At 50.2% G+C, this 21,790-nt stretch overlaps 1 protein-coding gene across 8 annotated transcripts in view; it reads left to right on the top strand.

The window, feature by feature from the left end:
• The window catches only part of EPB41L1 (erythrocyte membrane protein band 4.1 like 1), a 183,482-nt gene that overhangs the window by 130,248 nt on the left and 31,444 nt on the right, over positions 1-21,790 (top strand). For all 8 annotated transcript variants that reach the window (XM_090020535.1, XM_090020531.1, XM_090020536.1 and 5 more), the window contains 10 exons: positions 772-936; positions 9,958-10,062; positions 10,181-10,223; positions 11,736-11,811; positions 13,359-13,577; positions 13,804-13,891; positions 16,237-16,389; positions 17,443-17,540; positions 18,894-19,069; positions 21,475-21,623. In XM_090020535.1, coding sequence (XP_089876661.1) covers positions 772-936; positions 9,958-10,062; positions 10,181-10,223; positions 11,736-11,811; positions 13,359-13,577; positions 13,804-13,891; positions 16,237-16,389; positions 17,443-17,540; positions 18,894-19,069; positions 21,475-21,623 — 1,272 coding nt within the window. The remainder of the gene's footprint in view (positions 1-771; positions 937-9,957; positions 10,063-10,180; positions 10,224-11,735; positions 11,812-13,358; positions 13,578-13,803; positions 13,892-16,236; positions 16,390-17,442; positions 17,541-18,893; positions 19,070-21,474; positions 21,624-21,790) is intronic.

Below are 21,790 nucleotides of genomic sequence, written 5' to 3'. Positions count from 1 at the left end.
AGACCTGACTGGAGATGTGAGCTTCATGTTCTTCAGTCCAGTCCAGGTCCTGTAGGTGCCTGTGCCAAAGCTACACAGCTGCTCTTTCTTGGTGCACCCAGGAAGCTGTGAATGTGACAGGACCATGCTGGCAAACAGATCCCATGTCCAGCAGAGCTATGCTTCCCTCCAGGCAGAGGTTTTCATGTGCAGCCCAGTGTGTTGATTTGAGAGCCAGGCTGTCCATGTCTGTCAGTGTTGTGGCTAGAAAAAGGCAACATGTTGTTAGGCGAGCGAGTTAGTCACTCAGTGCCAATGGAGTGAAGGTGACATCTTGGTTTCACTTTCATCAGACAATCCAGAGCAACTCACCAAACTTCTCAGAGTTACTGTGGCTGATGCTGTCTTAGCTATCTGATCCCCCTCCATGGTCTGCAGCCCAACCTTGATTTCTGATACTCTGGGATGGATAGACCAACCCAATGAAAGCACCCTGCCCCAGCTTCCAACCCTGCTCTGGCAGGAGACTCCTCTAGCATTACTATTGCTCCACATGTCGAAAGGGGCAGGAAGGAAGGTCAGGGATGCTCTCTACAGCTCCCACTTCACTGAGGGTTCAGAAGACTCTGCAGTTCACAGCAGTGAACCCCTTCTTGTCATTCCCTCAGTGTGCTGTGTCCTGATACATCCCCCAAGCCCAGCATCTCCCTGATGGTTATATAGGCTGAGCCTGCCAATGGTCAGGGCCCCAAATGAGTGCAAAGTAACAGTGTTGATTTTCTCACTCTCCAGGGTGCAGAAATGGAAGAAAAGGACTACAGTGAAACAGATGGGATATCAGAGAAAACAACGCCCAGCAAGACCCAGAAGTCTCCACAGAAAATCACCAAGAAGGCCAAGAGTGCCCTCTGCAGAGTGACCCTGCTTGATGCCTCGGAGTACGAGTGCGAAGTGGAGGTGAGCAATATGGATGGGTCTGTCTGTCACTCCATCACTCCTTGCTGGGCTTGATTCTGATTGTCTTGTCCCCTTTCTCAGCCCCTGGCTTTCTAGCATGAGGCCAAGCTATTTTGCTCCGGAGAAGTGACTTTGGCAGCAGCAGCTGGAGAAGGTTCTGCCACCGCTTCCCTCATGCTGTGTGGGGGCTGCCCAGAGTGGGAAGTCAGCCACCTGCTCTCAGCAGGCAACTGGCAGGATCCAGGCCATACCCCTCACTGTTCAGCGGAGGTTTTTGGAGCAAGAGGTCTAAACAGGCCCTGACTCTGGGCCACCCTCAGACTGCAGGAGATGCCTGCTGAGCTACATTTTGTGTGTGTTTCTGAGGGGCAAGGGTGGCAGAAAGGGGCCTTTTGCTTCTCACAGCCACCTTGTGTCATCGCTGACATGTCAGCTGCACAGTCTAACAGCCTCATATTGCTCCTGACAGGCATTCTCGTGCCTGTCATGGTTGGCATGAAACAGAAACAAGGAATGGACCCAGGAGAGAAGAGCAGTGAAACACAGACGTGTACTCCCACGCATGGGCATGTGCATTGGTAGACAGACATACACATTACTTTGCAGAGACTTCCCCATATACTACCTGACTGCAGTGAGATGATGACACTTAGGAGTCTTGGGCTCTGTTTTAGGCTTTCAGGGACACAGACTGTTCTTCCTCTTCTTCTGAAGCTTCATGGCCACCAAACCTGCCTCTGTCTCTTTCTCTATTAAGTTTTTTCTTCTCCAAGCCAGTCCTAGTCTCTACGCTTTGGATTTCCCATCTCAGCCCCAGTCTCCTTGCCCATCCAGTTCCAGTTTCTCTCTTCCCAGCTCCTCATGCAGTCTGTCTCTTTTTCTCAGCCTTCAGTTTTGCCTTTTATTACTAGTTCCTCTGTCTCCCTCCCTGGATTTCTTGTCCAGTCTGTGTTCTGCCCCATTCCCTCAGTTCCTTTTCCAACTAGCCCAGATCTTTTGCAGCATACTGGGCTGCATTAGTAGAAGTGTTGCCAGCAGATCGAGGGAAGTAATTATTCTGCTCTACTATGCACTGGTGAGGCCACATCTGGAGTACTGTGTCCAGTTTTGGGCCCCCTACTATAGAAATGATGTGGACAAGCTGGAGAGAGTCCAGCAGAGAGCAGTGAAAATGGTTCAGGAGCTAGGGGCACATGACTTATGAGGAGAAGCTGAGGGAACTCAGCTTATTTAGTCTACAGAAGAGAAGACTCAGGGGGGATTTGATTGCAGCCTTCAACTACCTGAAAGGTGGTTACAAAGAGGATGGAGCTAGACTGTTCTCAGTGGTGGCAGATGACAAACAAGGAGCAATGGTCTCAAGTTGCAGCAAGGGTGGTTTAGGTTGGATATTAGGAAAAACTTTCTCACTAGGAGGGTGGTGAAACTGGAACGGGTTACCTAGAGAGGTGGTAGGATCTCCATCCTTCAGGTTTTAAGGCCCACCTTGATAAAGCTTTGACTGGAATGATCTAGTTGGGAATGGTCCTGCTTTGAGCAAGGGGTTGGACTAGATTATCTCCCAAGGTCCCTTCCAATTCTAATTTTCTATGATTCTATGATCTTTCTTCACACTTTAGCCCTTCATTGGCTCTGTCATAGAATCATAGGAAAGTAGGGCTAGAAACAACCTCCCCCTTCTCCCCCTTCCCAGCCAAGTATCTGTCCAACCTGCTCTTGGAAATTTCCAAGGATAGTGATTCCACAGCTTCTAGGTAGCCTGTTCCAATGCTAAACTACCCTCATGGTCAGAAATTCCTCTTAATCTCCTTTTCTGCAGCTTGAGGTCATTGTTCCTAATTCTGTCCTGTCAAAGAGAAAAAATCATCTCCATTCTCTCTATAATTGCCCTTTAGGTTTTGAAGGCTGTTATCAAATCCCCCCTCAGTCTTCTCTTTTCCATACTAAATAACCTTAGCTCATTCAGCCTTTCCTCATAAGTCAGTGAGACCTGGCCTTTCCCCTCGCATCCTTTCTGTCTACTAGCCCTTAGCTCCTATCTGTTTCCCAGCCAATCTATCTTCTTTCCAATTTCAACTCCTCCCTACCTACAGTTATGAAGCTCCAGGAAGCATATAGAACATCTGGTAACTGCGGTTTTCCAAGGCTTATATTTTGGCCAGATTTGGATAGACTTTCACAGAGATGGCAAAAGACATGTGGGTAATACAAAAGCAACCCTGCCACCCTTGCCAGATTTCACTTCCTGCTTTGATTAAAAAAATGGCAGCAGTATGATTTCTGCAAGGACAGGTCACCAGAGTTTATCTTGAAAAAAAACAGCTTATTTTTCTCTAACCTTGTTCTCTGAAATAACAGAACCATTTTGACTACAACTTTCCAACAACTCCAGGCTGAGGCAGGCACCTGCGATATAAAATTTGAGCCCAAACAGTTCAAATTCGGCAGTTATAAGCAATGGAAAAGAGGGTCTTCTAACAAGAAGTGTCAGGACACCTTAGTAATGAGCAGTGCCACCATCTCTACCTAAAAGTAGAAGGATGTTACATATTCATACATGTATACTTTGTTGGGGTTGTTTGTAGCCGTGTTGGTCTAAGGACATAGGCAAACAAGGTTCTTTGGATAAGTGTGATATCTTTTATTAGACCAATCAAATTTAGTTGGTCTAATAAAAGATATCATATTTACCCAAAGAACCTTGTCTGTTTACTTAGTGACACACAAAGGGACATGTACTCTCATGTGTGTACAGTCCTACACTCTGAGATGTAAAGATGCACAGCTGTACAGCCAGAAGGGTGTGTAAGTGTACAGATAGGCAAATGCATAGAGACTCACACACTATGTTTCAGAAACAAATTCAGAGACCTACATAGAGAGAGACACATTTATACCCATGTACACATAGATACACACAGGTGTTGAAGGATGCTCTGAAGAACTATATATGTTGTTATCACAGCCCCATCCTGTGATTTCCCCATCTCCAGTGCATAGCTCACCCTTGCAGTAAGCCAGGTAGGGCGAGAGGTGTTTCCGTTGGTTAGGTCATGTGGGCAGGCATATGGGCAGCTGTGGGCACTGTGTGTAATAATGACAGCATGTATGCCTTTACACACACACAGGTGCACATATCCACATGCACACACATAAGGATGGGCCCAGAAGACAAGCCTGACTCGTGAGTTTGTGTGGGCTGCCTGCTATTTGTATGTCACAGTGAGAAAAAAGTCTAGGCATGTGTGTGTGCATGCGTGCATGTGTGTGTGAACACACTTAACTGTGACAACAGCTGGCATCATTAAGGGAGCTGATTGCAGTGTGCAGAGCTGTGATTAGCCCATCACAGATAAGAGATCATAGAGAGAACCACAGCAGGAGGTGCAGCTTCCAGCTCCTGCAAGTACCCCTGAGCTCAGGAGCGTTGCCACTCAGCCTCTTTGCAGATGTTACTGTGTGGGGTTGCAGCATGGGTCATTCTCCTGCTGAGTCTTCCTCCTTTATGGCCCAACTGCCTCCTCTGCCTGTTCGGGGGTGAGAGAGCTGTCTTACCCAGCAGACTGGCAGAACCTGCTAAATTAGAGGAGGTTTTTGTTGGGTCTGCCCAGTGGCATCCACAGCACACTCTGTACCCAGGAGCCTAGCACTTCTGATATCCCATGAGCTTTTGGCATATGGACTCACTGGTTCTAGTGCTGCTGTCTGCAGAGCATTTCTTGGTGGTTTATGGCGAGCTGGCTTGTTTCCAGTTGCTCCATCATGCTCAGAGATGGTCGAATGCACTAAATGTCTTTTTCTGTCTGAACTATGGCTGGGATTACCACGGGGGCATGGCAGGGTGGGAGGGGTTTGAATTAGAGGATGTGGGTGCCTACAGTAGCAGGGCCTGGGCTCACAGACCCAGGAGATCCCTTCCAGGCCTGGGTCCCTGTGCAGCATAGTCAAGAGGAGAAGAGCCCCCGTGATCACAAATGGCAGGAGTGACAGAATCATGTGGTTTCAATGAGGGTGAAATGGGGAGGGGACAAAGGGTGGGGCACACACATTCATTGAGGGGAATGGCAGAGTTGTTGCAGATGGGAGGGCAGCATCACAAAGCAATTTCCCTATTAAGATGTGGTCCCTACAACAACAAACTGGCACCCACTTGGTCCCTAGCGTAGAGAGTATTAACCCCCAAGTACTGAACAGATGGTGGGGTGAAGTACAGAGAGGGAAAGTGACTGTCAGGGCCACGTGGAGAATCAGTGTCAGAACTGGGACCAGATCTCAGGAGCCACTGGTAGAAGTGACCAGAAACCAGTGGGTTTTTCTATGAAAAGTTTCAAGAGATTAAATTTTTTCTTGAAAGATCTATTATTTTTTTAAATTACAAATGTCAATTTGGGATAAAAATCAGGTTTGGTTGAATTGAAATTGCAGGTTTTCAATTTTATATATGTTTTGCTGGTTTGTTCTGCCCTCATCAGGAAAAAAAGGGACAAATAATAAATGAAAGAAAGGACCCCCCAGAATGGTATAACCCTCCTTTTCCCCATTTTGAATAAAGATAATAAACTAAAAATAATCTGTTTAATTTGGCTGAGCTGGAAAAACCAAAGCATTTCCAACAAGACCAACTTTTCAGAGGAAAACTTTAAATTTTCAAATATCAATTTCCACTTGGACTCACCAGTTCTGCCATCCCAGGGCACTGTACTCTCACCAGCACATCATTAGGCTACAGGTGGCCCTGTCAGATTCCAATGAATTTGGAATGGCAAATTTTGCTAAATACTTTGTCACAAAGAGACTGAAAAGGAAAGAAGGTAAAGGCACAATGGGTTCGAATGTGCAACCCGCACAAGTGTGCCTCCTGCTATGCCAAACATGCATGGCAGGGTGTGCAATTGTGGAATCGTGCATTAGATCTCATTGAGACTTATTGCCCTACACCAGCTTCCACAGCTGCAAGCCCTGCAACTGATGCACTACCCCTGCTGTGATCCTGCAGGTGACATTGGCTGCAGGGCTCACAACAGGGCCAGCACCAGGAATTGTACTGCCACCACAAGCTATGTTGGCTGTAGAGCTTGCATCAGGGGCAGTGTTCCCGGTGCTTCCCCCACCGCAAACCCCTCAGCCAGCGTCAACTTCAGGGCTTGCAGCAGGAAAAATATTGCTGCCGCTGCAAGCCCCAGAGCTTCTGAGGCTGACAGAGGCAGTGTTCTCCCTGCTGCTCTGCCCCTCCCTCTGCGAGCCCCACAGCCATTGACCCTGCCTTTGCTGCATCATCCAGTGAGGCTCACAGGGGCACAGCGTTCTCTTTGCTGCAAGCCCTGTAGCTGACGAGGCTCACAGGAGGGGCAACACCAGGAGCACTGCCACCACTACAAGCCTTGTCAGCTGTGGGGCTGGCAGTGGGTGCTGCACCCCTGTGGCCCCATGTTCAGTTAATGGTCTGCTTAGAACAAGCTACAAAGTTATTCCACATTTTTTGTGGAATAACTTTGTAGTTGATTGCTTGTTTTATCCCCCATTAACTATCTGAATGTGTAGCTAGATCACAGCTTAAGGGAGGAGTGGGCAAAATATGGCCCATGAGCCAGATCCACCCTGCCAAGGGATTTTATCCAGCCCAAAACAGGTCCCTCAGCCCCAACAAGCCCAGGAGTTGGGGACAGCCTAAGCCATGGCGAATGCAGCCAGTCCTACTGCCCCCAGGTATGCAGCAGGGCTCAGCTGTGTGGTGCAGTGTCCAGACTCAACTTCCCAACAGCCCCAGTGACAGTGGCTCTCTCTGGCTGTTGCTGCCAGTGTTGCTGCTGCTGCTGGCCCTAGCCCTGCAGCCCAAACACCCTGGCCTGCCCATCCTGCACCCACCGCCAGGAGCTCCTGTTGGAGTGGGTGGGCAAGCAGGGTGTCCATGGAGACTGGCCCCACAGGCAGGGTGCACTCAGCTGAGCAGATGGGAGAGGGACATGGATGAGCAGGGAGTAGTGTCCAGGAGTGGGACAAGTGGCTGGGGCCAGGATTGGGACCGTGGGGAAATGACCATGCAGGGCTGTGTGGGGAATGGATCACAGCTCTGCCCCAGCCCCATACTGTCACCACTGTGCAGTCCCAGCCTGTCATGCTCCTGGACACTACTCCCCAACTGCCCGCAGCCCCATCCTAGCTGAGTGCCCCCTGCCCGTGGGGGTCTCACGCTGGTCTCCATGGAGACTCTGCCTGGCACCCCCAGACTGGTCTAATAATTGACCACTTGGGGAGTTTTGGTGGGCTGTTGCGGGGGCGAGGGTGTTCTGAGCCAGGACTGCGGGGTGTAGGGGAGGAAAGGGAGGGCTGACCCAGCTCACCAAAACTCCTTAACTGGCCATCCAGCCTAAATAATTGCATGATTAACATGCAGTATGTGGAGGGGACCTTAGTGCCCTATGCTCACCAGGGAGGTTTACACTTGCCCCTGAGAAGTGAGCAGCTGGATTTTTTTAATCTTGGTTGCATGTGAAAGTGAACTAGAAGTTTAATAAATGGAGCGGACATCAGTCCAGTCTCAGGCTGTAAGTCTCAGAAGTCTTATTTGCTGAGTATTAATGAATGTAAGACCGTGGCCTCAAGTTTTTCATAGATGAATGGGAATATAAAGTCCTCCAGTGCAGCTGGTGTGAGGACAAAGGTCTGGACCTAGGACTGAGTCACTGAAGTTTATCCCTTTGTTCTCAGCACTCCAGGAGCTCCATACTTAATCTGTCACTTTTAACAATGCCATTTGTTACAAAAAGCTTTACTTCACTGCAGAACAACTGATTGTCACAAAGATGAAAGTGCTCATAAGCAAGTAATAGCTTGGATCACAATTGCAACTGTAATGATCTTGTGAAGTTGCAAAGATGAACCTTTCTGAGCCCTGACACAGCATGTGGATTTATTAATTCTTCCTAGAATTCTGTGATTAATATTTACCTGACAGCAACCATGCATGGACATGCAAACAAATATCTGCATCCTACCCAGCACACATGCTGTGACTTGCTGTTTCTTTATCAGAATGCTACTCCCACGTATAGTGTAAGGAGCAGCAACTTAGTGGCCTGGCACCCTCTTGTCTTTTGTTGCTGGTACGGTTTTTGTTTATAGAACAAGCTGCTATCACTAACAAACTCCAACTTTGAAAAACTCCATTTGTAGCCAAGTCAAGTTAAAGTCCAGCATTGTTGCCATGTTCCAATCACCATATCAATCAGTGAGGAGCCTCCACCAAGGAAAAGGTGTTTTTTTGGTATATTTTTGCCTTAGTTGACTGGACTGCAATGTATAAAATAGCTGGCATTAAAGACACCCCTTGCTTCAACAAACTGTGATATGTAAAATGCCTAGCTCAAAAAAAATTGAGAAAGGAAGAGGAGCCCAGAGATGAGGACTACAACTAGCAGAGGAATGAAAAAAGTTCCCGTAGCAGGAAAAGTCTAAGCCTTCTATTCAGAGAGAAGGCATGTTGGAGAGGATATGATATATATACAATAATGGATGGTTTTGGAGAAGGGACATCAGAAGCTCCCATTTACTAAATCTGATACAGAAGGGCTAGGAGACTAAAATTAAAGGACGCCACACAGAAGAGATCAAAGGAGTTCTTTCTTTTCTCCATGTAATTACGCTGTAGAACTCACTGCTGTAAGCTAGCAGGAAGGCAGATTCTTGGTACGATTTGAATGGGGGTTGAATATTTAGTGGAATAATGAGAACATCCATTTATATCATTAAAAAGGATAAAAATAAGGTGATAGGGATTAAAAACCTTTCTGCCCCAGGGCAACAGCTAGGTTTTGACCGGCAGGGTCAGAAAGGAACTCCTGTCTGGCAATTCCAAAATTGTAGACTTTGAGGTTTTGTGAACTTTCCTGCTAAATGTCTGGTACTGATCAAAGACAGGTTTCTGGGCTAACTGTATCTCTGGTCTAGTTTGGTACCACAACTTCTTAGGAACTGGGAGGTATGACAGGATCATCTTGATCCCTGCTGCATCTCATCTTTGAGTACCAAATGCTCATGCTGTCCTGTAACAGGGTACTAGGGGTCTTTTTACCTGCTGCATTTGCAGGTATTAGAGTCCTGGACATTGCTGCTGATGGTATTCATTGCTGCAGACACATGAGCTCCACCATGGATCTGAGTGAGCTAGTTTGGCTCTCTAGGAAGAGGGCATTAGAGCACTAAGGCAGAAGGGTATTCCTGAAGGAATACCCCAACTGCAGCAGGTGAGGCAGGGAACTCTGGCTGAGGCTTTAGCTGTGTCAGGATTTCTAAGATCCCAGTAAGGTAGAGCCCACAAAGTGCTGAGTGTAGACGCTGTCCCAGTGAATCCTACTGCACTGTCTGGGAGGCACTGTGCATTTCTATGGCAAGAGATACATGCCTGCAGCCACATCAGTGGTTCTCAACTATCATCTATGTCAGACTCAAGGCACCCATCCCTAACTCTTCAGAATATAGCAACACCTGATTTAAACTTATTTGACTGATTTCATGCATTTTTGAGACAGGAATTCTGTTGCGAAGACCTCAAAAAGACTATGGCAGGTCAGAATGTTTTTTACACTATGGATTTCTGCTTGAAATCTCTGGGTTTATCTTTTGAATCATGTGTAGGCGTTTACACACCTAACAGTGCTGATATTGCACAACACCCTATGGCACCCTTAAAAGCTTCTTAGGGCACCCCATTAGAATCACTGTACCACACCCACAAAGAATCCAATATCAGCCTCCTCCCCAGCTCTCCTTGATCTCTCTAGGATGGCTGGTGCCCAGGGGACACAAGAGCAGACAATTGTGTCTTGGCGCTGTGACTGTGCTCTGTTCCTGTGGGTTGCAAGCATGTGGTAGAGACTTGCATCCTGCGGGCATGTGGGTGAAGCTTTTACATTCTACTGGGCAGCTGCAATGTGACAGGCCTGGGAACAGGGAGGAGAAAGACACCCAGGTGCTCTGGCTGTAACTTGCGCTTACGCCCCTACCCGTTTGTATCTCTTGCAGAAGCATGCCCGGGGTCAGGTGCTCTTCGATATGGTGTGTGAGCACCTCAACCTGCTGGAGAAGGATTACTTTGGCCTGACATTCTGTGACTCAGACAGCCAGAAGGTAAGTCCAGAGAGCACGTCCCTGGGTGCAGCCCTCTTGCTAAACCTTCTGCAAGCCCACCACCCTCTGCCAGCAGCTGCTATGATTGCCCCTGACACTCTGTGCCTTACTGTTTCAGAACTGGCTGGACCCCTCCAAGGAAATCAAGAAGCAGATCCGCAGTAAGTGGCCCATGTGGGTCCAGAGCATTTCGGTCACTCCTTGCATCAAACTTTCCAAAAAACTCAGGCCCAGCCAAGGTTGAATCCCCGTTTGAGTTAACAAGGTGGTAACTGCACTGCTTTGGTGCAGCTTCCCTAGAAAGAAAAGAGAGGAACGGCAGAGTCTGTAGCAGAAATAAGACCCAAGATTCTGGTTGTGAGAGGTACCAAGCACTTGGGAATCCAGCTGAGTTAGAGGTGAATTACAGATGCTGCTCAACGCTTCCAAAGATCAGGCCACTGTTGTAGCAGAGAAAAGCTGGAGAATGGCAGGGATGGATGGCATGCTCAGTGCTCTATGTTCCACTGGGAGATGGGGCATGCTGACATACAGAGCAGTGCCATGTAGCAGCTGCCCCATGAATGCCAGGTTCCTTACACCTTTCTGTTTGCAGTTGGCTGGGAAATTTCTGCTTTTCCTTAAGCCTTCTGATAGCACACTGCTGGGCCTCCCTGAGTAACTCTTCTGCTGACACCAGTGTCAGTCATGGATGACTTTCATGAAATCAGTGGAATGATGCTGGTGTGAGGAGAAGGAGAATTGCTCCACCCCTCCCCATCATCTGCCTGCCTTGGAGTCTTGCCTTGGGAGGCAGTGGCATCAGTGGAGAGGGTGAGGTCTGCTCTTTGCCAAGGGGACCCAGCTGCCTTCTGCCAGTGAGGTTTGCAAACCCTGGGGGCCAGTCCATGACCTTGGCTGCTAAATTCCCAGGTGGGAGGATGTGCCACATAATGCCACAAGTCATTACAATGACCACAGTCTGGTGGGGGCTGCAGAATACCTCTGGCCAGGCAAGAATCCCTACTCTTTCCATCGCAGTAAATACTTTCAGCACTGTTATATATAGAGGTAGGAAACGCTCAGCATCCAGTCTGGCTGAGTCAGACGTCCAGCCTGCCGTCCGTGTGGCAGTTCCACAGAGAGAGAGCTTCCTTCCTTGCTCTGGGAATGGGGAGGGGCTGGGCTGCATGGAGAAGACTGCTCACTGTGGGTTCCAGTCCTGGCCAGCTGGAGGAGGATTGCCCTGGCTGGCTGTGTGCAGGTGTCCCTTGGCACAGGGCTCAGGGGAAGGGTAGCTGGGCTGTGCAGAGGCATTGTGGGCAGGATCTCTCCCACCACAGACCCCAGGTAACCTTGCTGGGAAATACAGGGCTTGTTGCCATGGCAACAGGAAGATGTCGAGTTTCTGCTCTGAGCAGAGGAGGAGATGGAGCTGGTGTCCACGATCTCCACCTGCTGGGTCAGCTGGGAGGCATCCTCCACAAAGCCACACACACCTCAGTGCTCAGCCCCAGGGATTGCCTCTTTCCTGCTCCAGAGATACTGGGCATCAAGGTAGGGTGGAATGCAGCCCTGGACAAGGACACCTGAGCAGCAAGGGTTAGGCACACATTGAGTCTGTGGTAGGTGCTGGGGGGACTGTGTCCTGGCCAGGCACATGTCCTCTTCATCCTGTTTCTTCCTTTTTGTAGGTGGCCCCTGGAACTTTGCTTTCACTGTTAAGTTCTACCCCCCCGACCCTGCCCAGCTCACTGAGGACATCACAAGGTGAGGCACCAAGGGACAGTCAGTGTATTATAGTGCTCATTTTGGGAAAGAGATAGCAGGTGGCCAGGGAGCCAGGGGTCGTGTGGATGGGGCCACGTGTGTTTGTGCATGTGTGTGAGAAACTTCCCTGAGAGCCAAGGTGTGTTCATAGTGTGTATCCATACTTGAGGATGTCTCTGTGTGTTGGGGTGACCCTGTGTAGGGGATGTGACCATCCTGCTTGTCACATGGGTTGGGTTAGTGTCAGGGAGGGGAATAGCTCAGTCTGTGGGGTGAGTGGGAGTGCGGGACATGACTGTGTGCTTGCACCTACATTTGCAGGGGAGGCTGGTTCAGTGTGTCCAGGCTGTGACCATGTGATGCCCCATTTGTTCCTGTGACAGGGGATTATGGAGGTGCTCGGTGGGCAGATCTGACCCGAGTGCAGGGTTGTAGGGCCTTGTTGGGTGACCTGCCAGGTGGGGTGGTCCTGTTTGACTGTAGGTATGGGATCCATCCTGCTTGCAGGGCCAGGATGTTATTCTCCCACCCTCTCTGTTACTTTGGTGGGTTTGAACTGCACATTCTGTGACTCAGACAGCCAGAAGGTAAGTCCAGGGAGCACATGGGGTGGGTAAAATATGGTCCGCAGCCCAGATCCAACCTGCAAAGGGATTTTATCCAGCCCATGGCAGGTCCTTTGGTCCCACCTGGTCCAGGCACAGGGGGCAGCCCAGGCCAAGGTATGTGCAGCTGGTTGCTTCACCCCTAGCATGCAGTGGGACTGGGACAGTGCAACATGGCAGCTGAACTCAGTTTTCCAGCAGTTCACTGGCAGTGGCTCACATCCCAGCCTTGGGGATGTAGGTCTGCCACTGTCAGTGTTGCCACCAACCCCGGTCCCACTGCCCAGGCACCCCAGTCCATCTGCCCTGCACCACAGAGACAGGCCCCGGGCCCCTGCAGACAGGACGCATTCAGTTGGGTGGATGGGATGGGGCTGTGGGCAAGTGGGAAGTAGTGTCTGGAAGTGGGACAGGTGGATAGGGCTTGGATCAGGATCGAGGGGTGATGAGAGTGCAGGGCCATGTGAGCAGATCATGGCTCTGCCTTGGGCCTGGCCCTGCATTGTTACTGCCCTGCGATCCCAGCCCATCATGCTCCTGGAAACAGGTCCCCCATCACCTGCAGCCCCATCCCATCCACCCAACCAAGCATGCCCTGCCTGCAGGGGTCCCAGGCCAGTCTCCATGGAGCCCCTGCCAACTCACTCTGTCTGGCACCCCTGGACTGGTCTAGTAATCTACCACTTAGGGAGTTTTGGTGAGCTGTTCCGGTCCGGGAGGATGGGAGGGGTTCTGACCCAGCATGACCTGAGAGGATAGAAGTGTTGACCTGGCCCGCAACAGATCGCCAAAACTTCCTAAATGGCCTTCCAGCCCAAATAATTGACCGTGCCTGCCCTAATATTTGCCTGGAGGGCTCATTGGCCTGCTTCTTCCTGGGGAGAATTTGACTGCGTTCTTGTCCCTACTCCTACCACCTGACCCCTGCTTCTCTCCCCTCAGGTACTACCTATGTCTGCAGCTGCGAGCTGACATCATCACAGGGCGCCTGCCATGTTCCTTCGTCACACATGCCCTGCTGGGCTCCTATGCCGTGCAGGCAGAGCTAGGAGACTATGACTCTGAAGAACATGTGGGCAATTATGTCAGTGAGCTCCGCTTCGCACCCAACCAAACCAAGGAGCTGGAGGAACGGATCATGGAGCTGCACAAGACCTACAGGTGAGCTTCTCTGCAGTCCTGGTGCTGCACTTACTTCCCCAGGCTGGGATGTGAGTGGCTGAGACCTGCATGCAGCTGCTTGTACAGCAACTGAAGGGGCCCTGCTGATAACATCCCATGTTCAGCTCCCTGGGCAGGCATCTGGTCCCCCACACAGTACAGCAGTGGGGAGGGAAGGGTGGGATGTTCCTTATTAGTCTTTTGTTACTCCCTATCTCCTCTGCAGGGGCATGACACCTGGTGAAGCAGAGATTCACTTCCTGGAGAATGCAAAGAAGCTCTCTATGTACGGTGTTGACCTACATCATGCCAAGGTACTGGGTCCCATGGACCTGGAGTGGAGACTGAGACCAGGAAATGTTCTTGGACCCTCTTGGCCTCTCTCTGCTCCCCCCTAACTTCGTGTCTCTCCCTTCGTCCCTCTCAGAAGTTCTTTATCAGTTTGGCCTCTCCCCTTCAGCCTACAGCAGCCTCTGTCTATCATGATGCTTCATGGGTCCTCCTATATGCTTTGATGCTGTTCATGTGATTTCCTGCCTTCCAGTTGCAGCATCCCAGTGTTTAACATTCTTAGGGAGTAGCAGCACTGAAAACTTCCAAGCTGGAACTGGAAACTTCTGTGTGCTCATTTGGGGCCTCCTTGCTCTGATATCTGGGACCAAAGGGCACCCAGGAAATGTGGCCAGTGCAGAAGGATGACCAGTATGCAGCAGCCTGGTCTGCAGATCTGAGCATGTATACAGGCTGCATCTACACTAGAGGCAGACTGCGTAGTAGCGTTGCATGGCAGGAAGCATGATGCGAATCTACTGCACAGTAGTCTCAGGCTAGTGCTCACTTAGCATCACAAAAAGGCCATTTGGCAACAGTACTGCACAGTAACTGGTTATTGCACAGTCATTTAGTACTTGTTTATACAGCAGCTCATGTATATGGCCATAGTGCTCCCACTCCCCTGCCCTGCAGCCCACCCACCCTAGTCTCTGAGCCATCACAGCAGCTGTCTGCTGCCCCCTAGTGCTTGAGTCTGCAGAACAAACTGACAGGTCTCGGGTGCACTTGAAGATGGTCTGAGCTGCTTTCTGTGGTGTGTTATATGCAGTAAGCTTATCCTATATCCAGTTGCCAGGCCTTTGCAACAACAAGCCTGGGAAGTCCTGCTCAAAGGAAGCCAGAATGGTCATTGTTGTGCCTAGGGTCACAGGCCAGGTTGGCAGCAGGTGGAAGCTGTCATAAGGTGAGATTCCCTTTGGGAGATTGTCAAAATGCACAAGTGGGTCTTAGCCTGGTTCTCAGTCCACAGGTATCCACATGGCACTTGGCATTAGCCATCTCATCAGTGGAGGCCAGAGTGATTAGGCCTCGAAAACCGAACTCACTCCCTTGCAGACCATGCACAGAGTCATTCCAGAGCAGGCTGGAGCCTGCAGGCAGGGCAGTGTGGCGGTAACTTGCACTTGCTCTGATTGTGCTGCCTCTGTCCTCTGTGCAGACAGGCAGCTTCAGTTCCCAGGTCACTTTAGAGTCTGAGACTTGGGCCTGGGCTACAGTAATGTATTTTGCTAGCAAAACCTTCCTCCTCAGCACTGCCTCACAGACCCCTTGACTTCAACTGGCAGGGACAAATCAGCTCCGTGAGCAGCACCAGTACCCTAGCAGTGCTGTTTCACTGGCACAATGTTTGTGTGCACCTAGCAGTTTCCAGATTGGAATAAGCACCCCTCCAGGAACACTTGAATTCGACTCCCCAGGAGGTCACAGTGACTGGAAGTCCCATTCCTCATTTGTAATCCCAAGTATTATATGAAAATATCTCTTTCCCTGCCTCCTGTTCAAGCACAAGCCTGGCTTTAGCTCCAGCTGCAGCTCCAGCGTGGTCTGGGGCTGCTGTGTGGTCTGCAACAGAGGTCCTCGATTCCCTCAAGCTGCAGGGGAAGAATGTGTGCACGTGGTCACGGCATTCCCACAGTGATAAAGATGTGTATACAATATGCAGAGCCCTTGCGGAACCTGCCTATGGCAGAACCCAGAACCAATGATAGCCAGAGGGGAAGAAGCTGTCAGGCCTCCCAGAAGACAAAGGAGCCCTGCTCCCAGGCTAGAGTACCACTAGGACCTTCCCCTCTTATAATAGGCTACTGCTAGGTGAAGCCAGAATCCTACTTCCACCAGGAAAATGACAGTAAGCAGCATGTAGTTACCTAATACAAACTAGTCTTTAAGATCTTTTAAGTCTCTTAGGTGTCTCTAGCGGAGCTGAAGTGATCCTGTCAGCCCATGCCACTCTGGGCCACAGCTGGATTAGAAAACTGAATCACCATTGTGATGGGCCCCTGAGTCTCTCAGACCCAAACTGCAGCCCCGGCATTTCCCAAAGCCTCTAACCCCGTCCTGCACTAGGGCATCTGTCTCCCTCTAGCCTCTTTCCTGAGAAGAAAGCATGGCAAAGCCATGCGTCTCCACTGGGATACAGAAGGCAGCAGGGAATACAGCTCTGGGGTTTTACTGTTGGCTGTAGATACAAACTACCAGTCAGACAAGAGCCTGGAAAGGCTGGTACCAGATGTCCTGCTAGCCCACACTCAGAGGCTTTTGCTGGAGAGCTGATGACCTGCCAAACACTAACCCTCCTCTGTTTTTCCTTCCCCTCTGGCCTCAGGATTCAGAGGGCATTGACATCATGCTGGGCGTCTGTGCCAATGGACTCCTGATCTACAGAGACAGGCTGCGGATAAATCGCTTTGCCTGGCCCAAGATACTCAAGATTTCCTACAAAAGGAGCAACTTCTACATCAAAATCCGCCCTGGCGAGGTGGGTTTCTCTCAGAAGAGTCTGTGAGGGATGGATGTGGGGGGAATTCCCCTGTTCCCTCTGGTGATATCAGGAAGTCTCTCTCACAAGAGGGCACATGTGATAGCCAGGTCTGTTAGTGCTTGTACAACAGTAGCACTGGGTGGCCCCAACCATGACCTATTCCTGTGGTACTCACTACTTCACACCCAGAGACAGTCCCTATCCAGGGAACTGACAGTTTAGGTACTTGAGACAGACAAACAAAAAGCAGCAGCGTCCTTGTTTTACAGATAATGGGCTCTTATCTTGAGCAGATCTTTTACTTCTTGTGTCCTCTTACTTCCACTGAAAAACTGATCTACATCACAGCATCTAGTAGGGGCAGAGGGCACATACACATGCCACCTTTCCCCACATGCCTCTTAGCTGAAGCTTGATGTGGTTGGAAGTTGTAGCAGGCTATAAACAGAAGATACTCCAACAGAGGTTTTTTCTTTCTCTTTGTGTGTTTTATATTTCATTAAGAACATGATGACCAATGGAATTTTTACACTTTCTTGTTTTTTTCATTTTTGACCAAAATTTTCAAATTTAAGTATTAAAATGAAATCAAACAATTGACTTACATGGAGAAAACACCTGTTTTCCCCTTTTCCAGAAGGTATGGAAAGGGGGGAGCATGTTTCAAAAAGTGAAGGGTTCTGAGAAATTTCTGCCTAAACAAAACAGAAAAGTTTTGAGTTTTCTTTAAATTTCATGAGAAAATTTCTCTTGCTTTGAAAGGGCATTTACTGTTGAGGAAAACTTTTCAACCAAACAATGTCAGCTAGCTGCTGTGTGAACTTTGACCCTGCCTATGACTAGAGAAGCTGCTGGAACCAGGTCTGAACAGAATATCTCCAGGGCCAGTTTGGCAAGTGTTTATGGCATAGCTTGTTTGTTGCTCTCAGTCCAGGAGGTAACCCTCAGAGGGAAGGCAGGCCCCATGTCAAGCCTCACCCAGAGCTGAGCAGTAAGTCACTGCAAAAGCAGGAACCATAGCAATAACACTGTGTCTGTGTCTCTTTCCAGTATGAGCAGTTTGAGAGCACCATTGGCTTCAAGCTCCCCAACCACCGCTCTGCTAAGAGGCTCTGGAAGGTCTGCATTGAGCACCACACCTTCTTCAGGTGAGGAGATAGAGGATGAAGGTCTGTACAACAACCACCCAGCATGGGGCAGGGCTCAGGACAGTGAGGAAGTGCTTCTAATCCCTGCCTTCCTGGTGCCCTTTTCTTGGCTAAACCTTCTTCATTAGTGCCCCCACTGTGAGGTCTGTGCAGGCTACAGATGGATGGGAGGCCATTTCCCTAACACTTGTTTTGGGCAGCTATGGTGCTTCCTTCAGTACCTCTTACCCCAGATCCCCTTCTGCCCCACATGGGGAGGGACCATTACCCTTTTACCCCTCCAGCCCCATCTGTTTCACACTGGGAGGGGCCATCTTCATCACTTACCCTCCCCCACCCACAATTCCTTCTGCCCCATACAGGAAGGAAACTGGTCTTCATCTCTCTCCACTCTCATTCCTTGGTTATTTTACCCCCACTCTAGTCCTGTTCTGAGCTCTGTGTCCCCCTGTACTCAGCATTGCACTGCAGGGAGTAGGTGAGGCATTTACTTGTGAGGTAGAGTGTGGGCTGGGGAAGGAGAATCTGTATCAATGAGATCCCTGTGCTGCATTTCCCTGGCCTCAGGGCACACAGGTCTCTGCTTTAATCTCTATCTGAAATGCTTCCTGAGCTGATGAGCCTATGTTAAATACATTAAGACACACTTCACCATCCTTTGCCCTGCTCCACTTTCCATGATGTCCTTTTCTTTCAAGTTTTCACTTAAAAAAGCCACCATGGCAACTCCCAAGGCTTATTTATTTAAAATGACAATGGAAAAAATCCCTGATTATGACTGCCTCTCGGTATTAGTGTGATCCTGCCTGGCCCCACACGATGCAAACATATCTGACCCCGGGCCATCCAGGCAGAGCTTTCTGGAACTCAGGGAGTACTAGATGTTAAAAACTCTGAAAACGTACAGGTTGGGTTTTTCCCTCAATTATGATGAACACTTGAGAACAGTGAATCTGCTCCCTCACACATACAAAGGGCAGAAGCAGCCACGGAGGTGGAGACAAAGAGAGCAGCCAGAAGGGAAATGGCTGGAGGTTTCTACTTCTGTAGTAAGACAGCCCCATCCTGAAAGCAGTGCTGAGGAAGGGGTTGGAGGGAGTGATGTTCTCTATCCAAGCTCTGCCCACTATCTTAAAGCTTCTTGCACCACCTCCAAGCTCAGTCCACAACTACCATTCACATCTACACACTGAGACTAGGTGACACTTCTGCCGAAGTGATCTCTAAGTCAAACAAGGAGATGATCAGCATTAGACTTTGGAGTGAACAACCCCCTGTTGTAGGTACTGGTTATATAGTGTTTTGTGGTGCCTCTGGGCCTTTCCAGTTACGTTCTGTTTTCCTCCTTCCCAGGCTGGTGTCCCCAGAGCCTCCCCCAAAAGGCTTCCTGGTGATGGGCTCCAAGTTTCGCTACAGCGGGCGGACACAGGCGCAGACCCGCCAGGCCAGCGCCCTCATTGATCGGCCTGCTCCCTTCTTTGAGCGCTCCTCCAGCAAACGGTACACCATGTCTCGCAGCCTCGATGGAGGTACGCCCCAAATTGGGGAGGGGGAGGGAGATTGGTTTCCTGGCGGGAGCAGGGAGGATGTGCTTAGACAAAGGGGCTGCATGTGGCAGGTTGGCTTTGGCACAGTGAGCTCATTGCCATCTTCCTGCTTTGACTTACCCAGGGGAAATAGCCCATGCATGTTACCAGAAAAGAGCTGTTGCACCAGGGCTGCTAAGGGGATTCTTCACTCTGTGCTAAGGATGCTTGAGTGAGTCTGCCCTGGGAATGGTTTTAGCAAGGCCACGTGATGGAGTTGAGTTGTCAGGGGATGTCTGCACAGCAAAGCCAAGGTGTGACCATGGCATGGGGAGGTGCATCCCCACTAGCTTCAGTCTACCCCACACAGGCAACAACAGTGAAAATATGACAAGACAAGCTTCACCACACTTGAACAGCCAGAGACAAGCCCTCTGTGGACTGTCAGAATGTGTTTAGGTGGCCAGGCTGTGCTGAAGTCCAAGCTGCTGTGTCTTAGCCACTGTTGTTCCCCAGGTTAGCTAGATAAAGTTGATACAGTTGTGTCTACCCCTGCTACACACACCTACATTCACTTGGCTGCACAGAGATACTCTGAATGCACAGCAAGTGTCTACCTAGGAACAGCTGTTCTCCCTGGCTGGATGACACACCTTCTGTGAAAGGCAGGCCTTCAGCCTCCATTGCTGATATGCATATCAGGTAGAATGCTGCCTGCAAATCCTTTGGAGAGCCCTCAGATACCCTGCTATGGCCTCTTCTCGCAGGACCTGGGGCTTGCAAGGAACTTCAGCCTCAAGAAGGCAGCAAAGAGAGAGGGAATGCCTCTCATGCCTGCCTCTCCTGCTAACCTTCCTTGGCCCAGTTGGCCATCTACATTGGTACTTTATGCTGCTGCATGAGCTCCAGGGGATTCTTAGGGCCTGCACAATGGAGAGAATGAGGAACTCCCCAGCAGATGTGCATGCAGAAGGATGAATTTAGGGTCTAAACAGCCTTGTCCTCCTGGTCTCCTGAGTGCTCCTCCCAGGCTTCAGCTTACTCAGGGCATTGCACACTGCTTCTGAAGCAGGGTAGAGAATGGCTCCTGTTGGTCTTGGATGACATGCTAAGGATAGCGTGGCTCTAGCAGAAGCTGCTAAAAAGGGGAATCAGATCCACATTTGTCCATGGAACTGTTCTCAGTGGAGGTCACTGTTAAGGAACTTCAGGAACAGGCAGGACAGCCTATGAGACCTGCGCAGAGAGAAATGTCCCAGACCCTGCTCTAACTGGGGAGTTGGGGCAGGAGCTCTCTGCACCAGGAGAGTTCCCTGTCCAGGCCGAGGCTGGCTGGGGCCTGCCCTAGAACAGGACAGGTTGTAGTCAGCTTCAGGCTGCACGGGAAAGCCCCACAAAGCACAGGGCATGTCCCCATGTGCAAAGTGTGGGAGAGCTCTGCAGCAGCACATCAGGACCCCTCCAATGTGTACAGGGCCAAGAGACAGCTGTCTCCTGGCCCTGTGCTCCCTATGAGCTCGTCAGCTAGCACCCAGGAGGAGTCTGGAGTTCCCCCTTGGTGCTGCGGGGCGGGGGGCAGATCAGAGTAGGAGCAGCCCTCTACAGGCTACTTCCATTGGGAGCAAATCTGCTCCCAAAAGGGCGCATGTGTAGGCTTGCTCCACAGGTAGGCTCACTGCACAGTAACCTACTTCAAATTAATAGCATATGTACACATGCTCACTGTGTGTGAGTATACCTGGGGAAGTGCATTCAGTTCTCCCAGCAGCAAGACAGCAGCACATTAGAAAGAAATGAGGGTAAATACACAGTGATGAGGTAGCTGGGAAGATTGTGCTCAGGGAAAGCCATGGGCTGGGGTCCCTGCTACTCTGCAGTGACCTCCCTGCATGTTGGGTGTGACACTCCACAGCTAGATCTGTTAATGCCCACTTTGCACCTTTTTTGTACTGATGCAGATGATGATGACACAAGGTGAAGGTTTGTGTAACAGGTAATACAAACCTTTGTATTACCAAAGTAGACCCAGTCTGACTCAGTGAAGTAAGGATTAAGGCCTTGGCTAGACTTGGCAGGAAAGTGCTTTCAGCTGCTGAACAAGCTCCCCTTGGTGGCAGACCTTGTTTAATGGGATGAAGCTAACTCCCTTACTCCTCCAGGCGAGGTCAAAGGGGTGGAGGAACAACAGGTTGCAGGAAGGCAGAGGAAGGCCAGACCTCAGGGCACTAAATGCTGTCAGGCCTATGAAGTGGCCACCCAAAGGAAAGGGACGAGTCTGTTGTTTGGAACTTCTCAGATGAGACTGTTTCTAGGCTTACAAGAATGTCTGCAAGGAACCAGCTTGTGCTGGCTGGAAGGTGGGAGTGTTTCTTCTCTAATGCCTGATCTGTCTCCTGTACACTGGACAGAATTCTCACGCCCAGCCTCTGTCAGCGAAAACCACGACGCAGGGGTGGAGTCTGAGAAGCGGGACGAGGACAGTGAGCACAGTGGGAGGAGAAGGTCTGAGGCCGAGGATGAGGAGGTGACAACCCCAACGAAAATCAAGGAGCTGAAGGTACAGGACTTGCTGGACAGAACTTTGGGGAGTCAATAGTGGAGCCATTTATAGGCTGGCTTGGAGGAGTGTTCTTGCTGTGGATTAGCCAGGGCAATCCCTTGACTGATCCTGGGGAGAGGAGGCATCCCAGGATGCCAGAGACAAAACTTCAAGTGCTCTGAAGC

The sequence above is a fragment of the Crocodylus siamensis genome, chromosome 10 (genome assembly GCF_052110815.1).
Source record: "Crocodylus siamensis isolate JL-2025a chromosome 10, ASM5211081v1, whole genome shotgun sequence".
Classification (NCBI taxonomy): Eukaryota; Metazoa; Chordata; order Crocodylia; family Crocodylidae; genus Crocodylus; species Crocodylus siamensis.
This window is presented reverse-complemented; position numbering and strand designations above follow the sequence as displayed.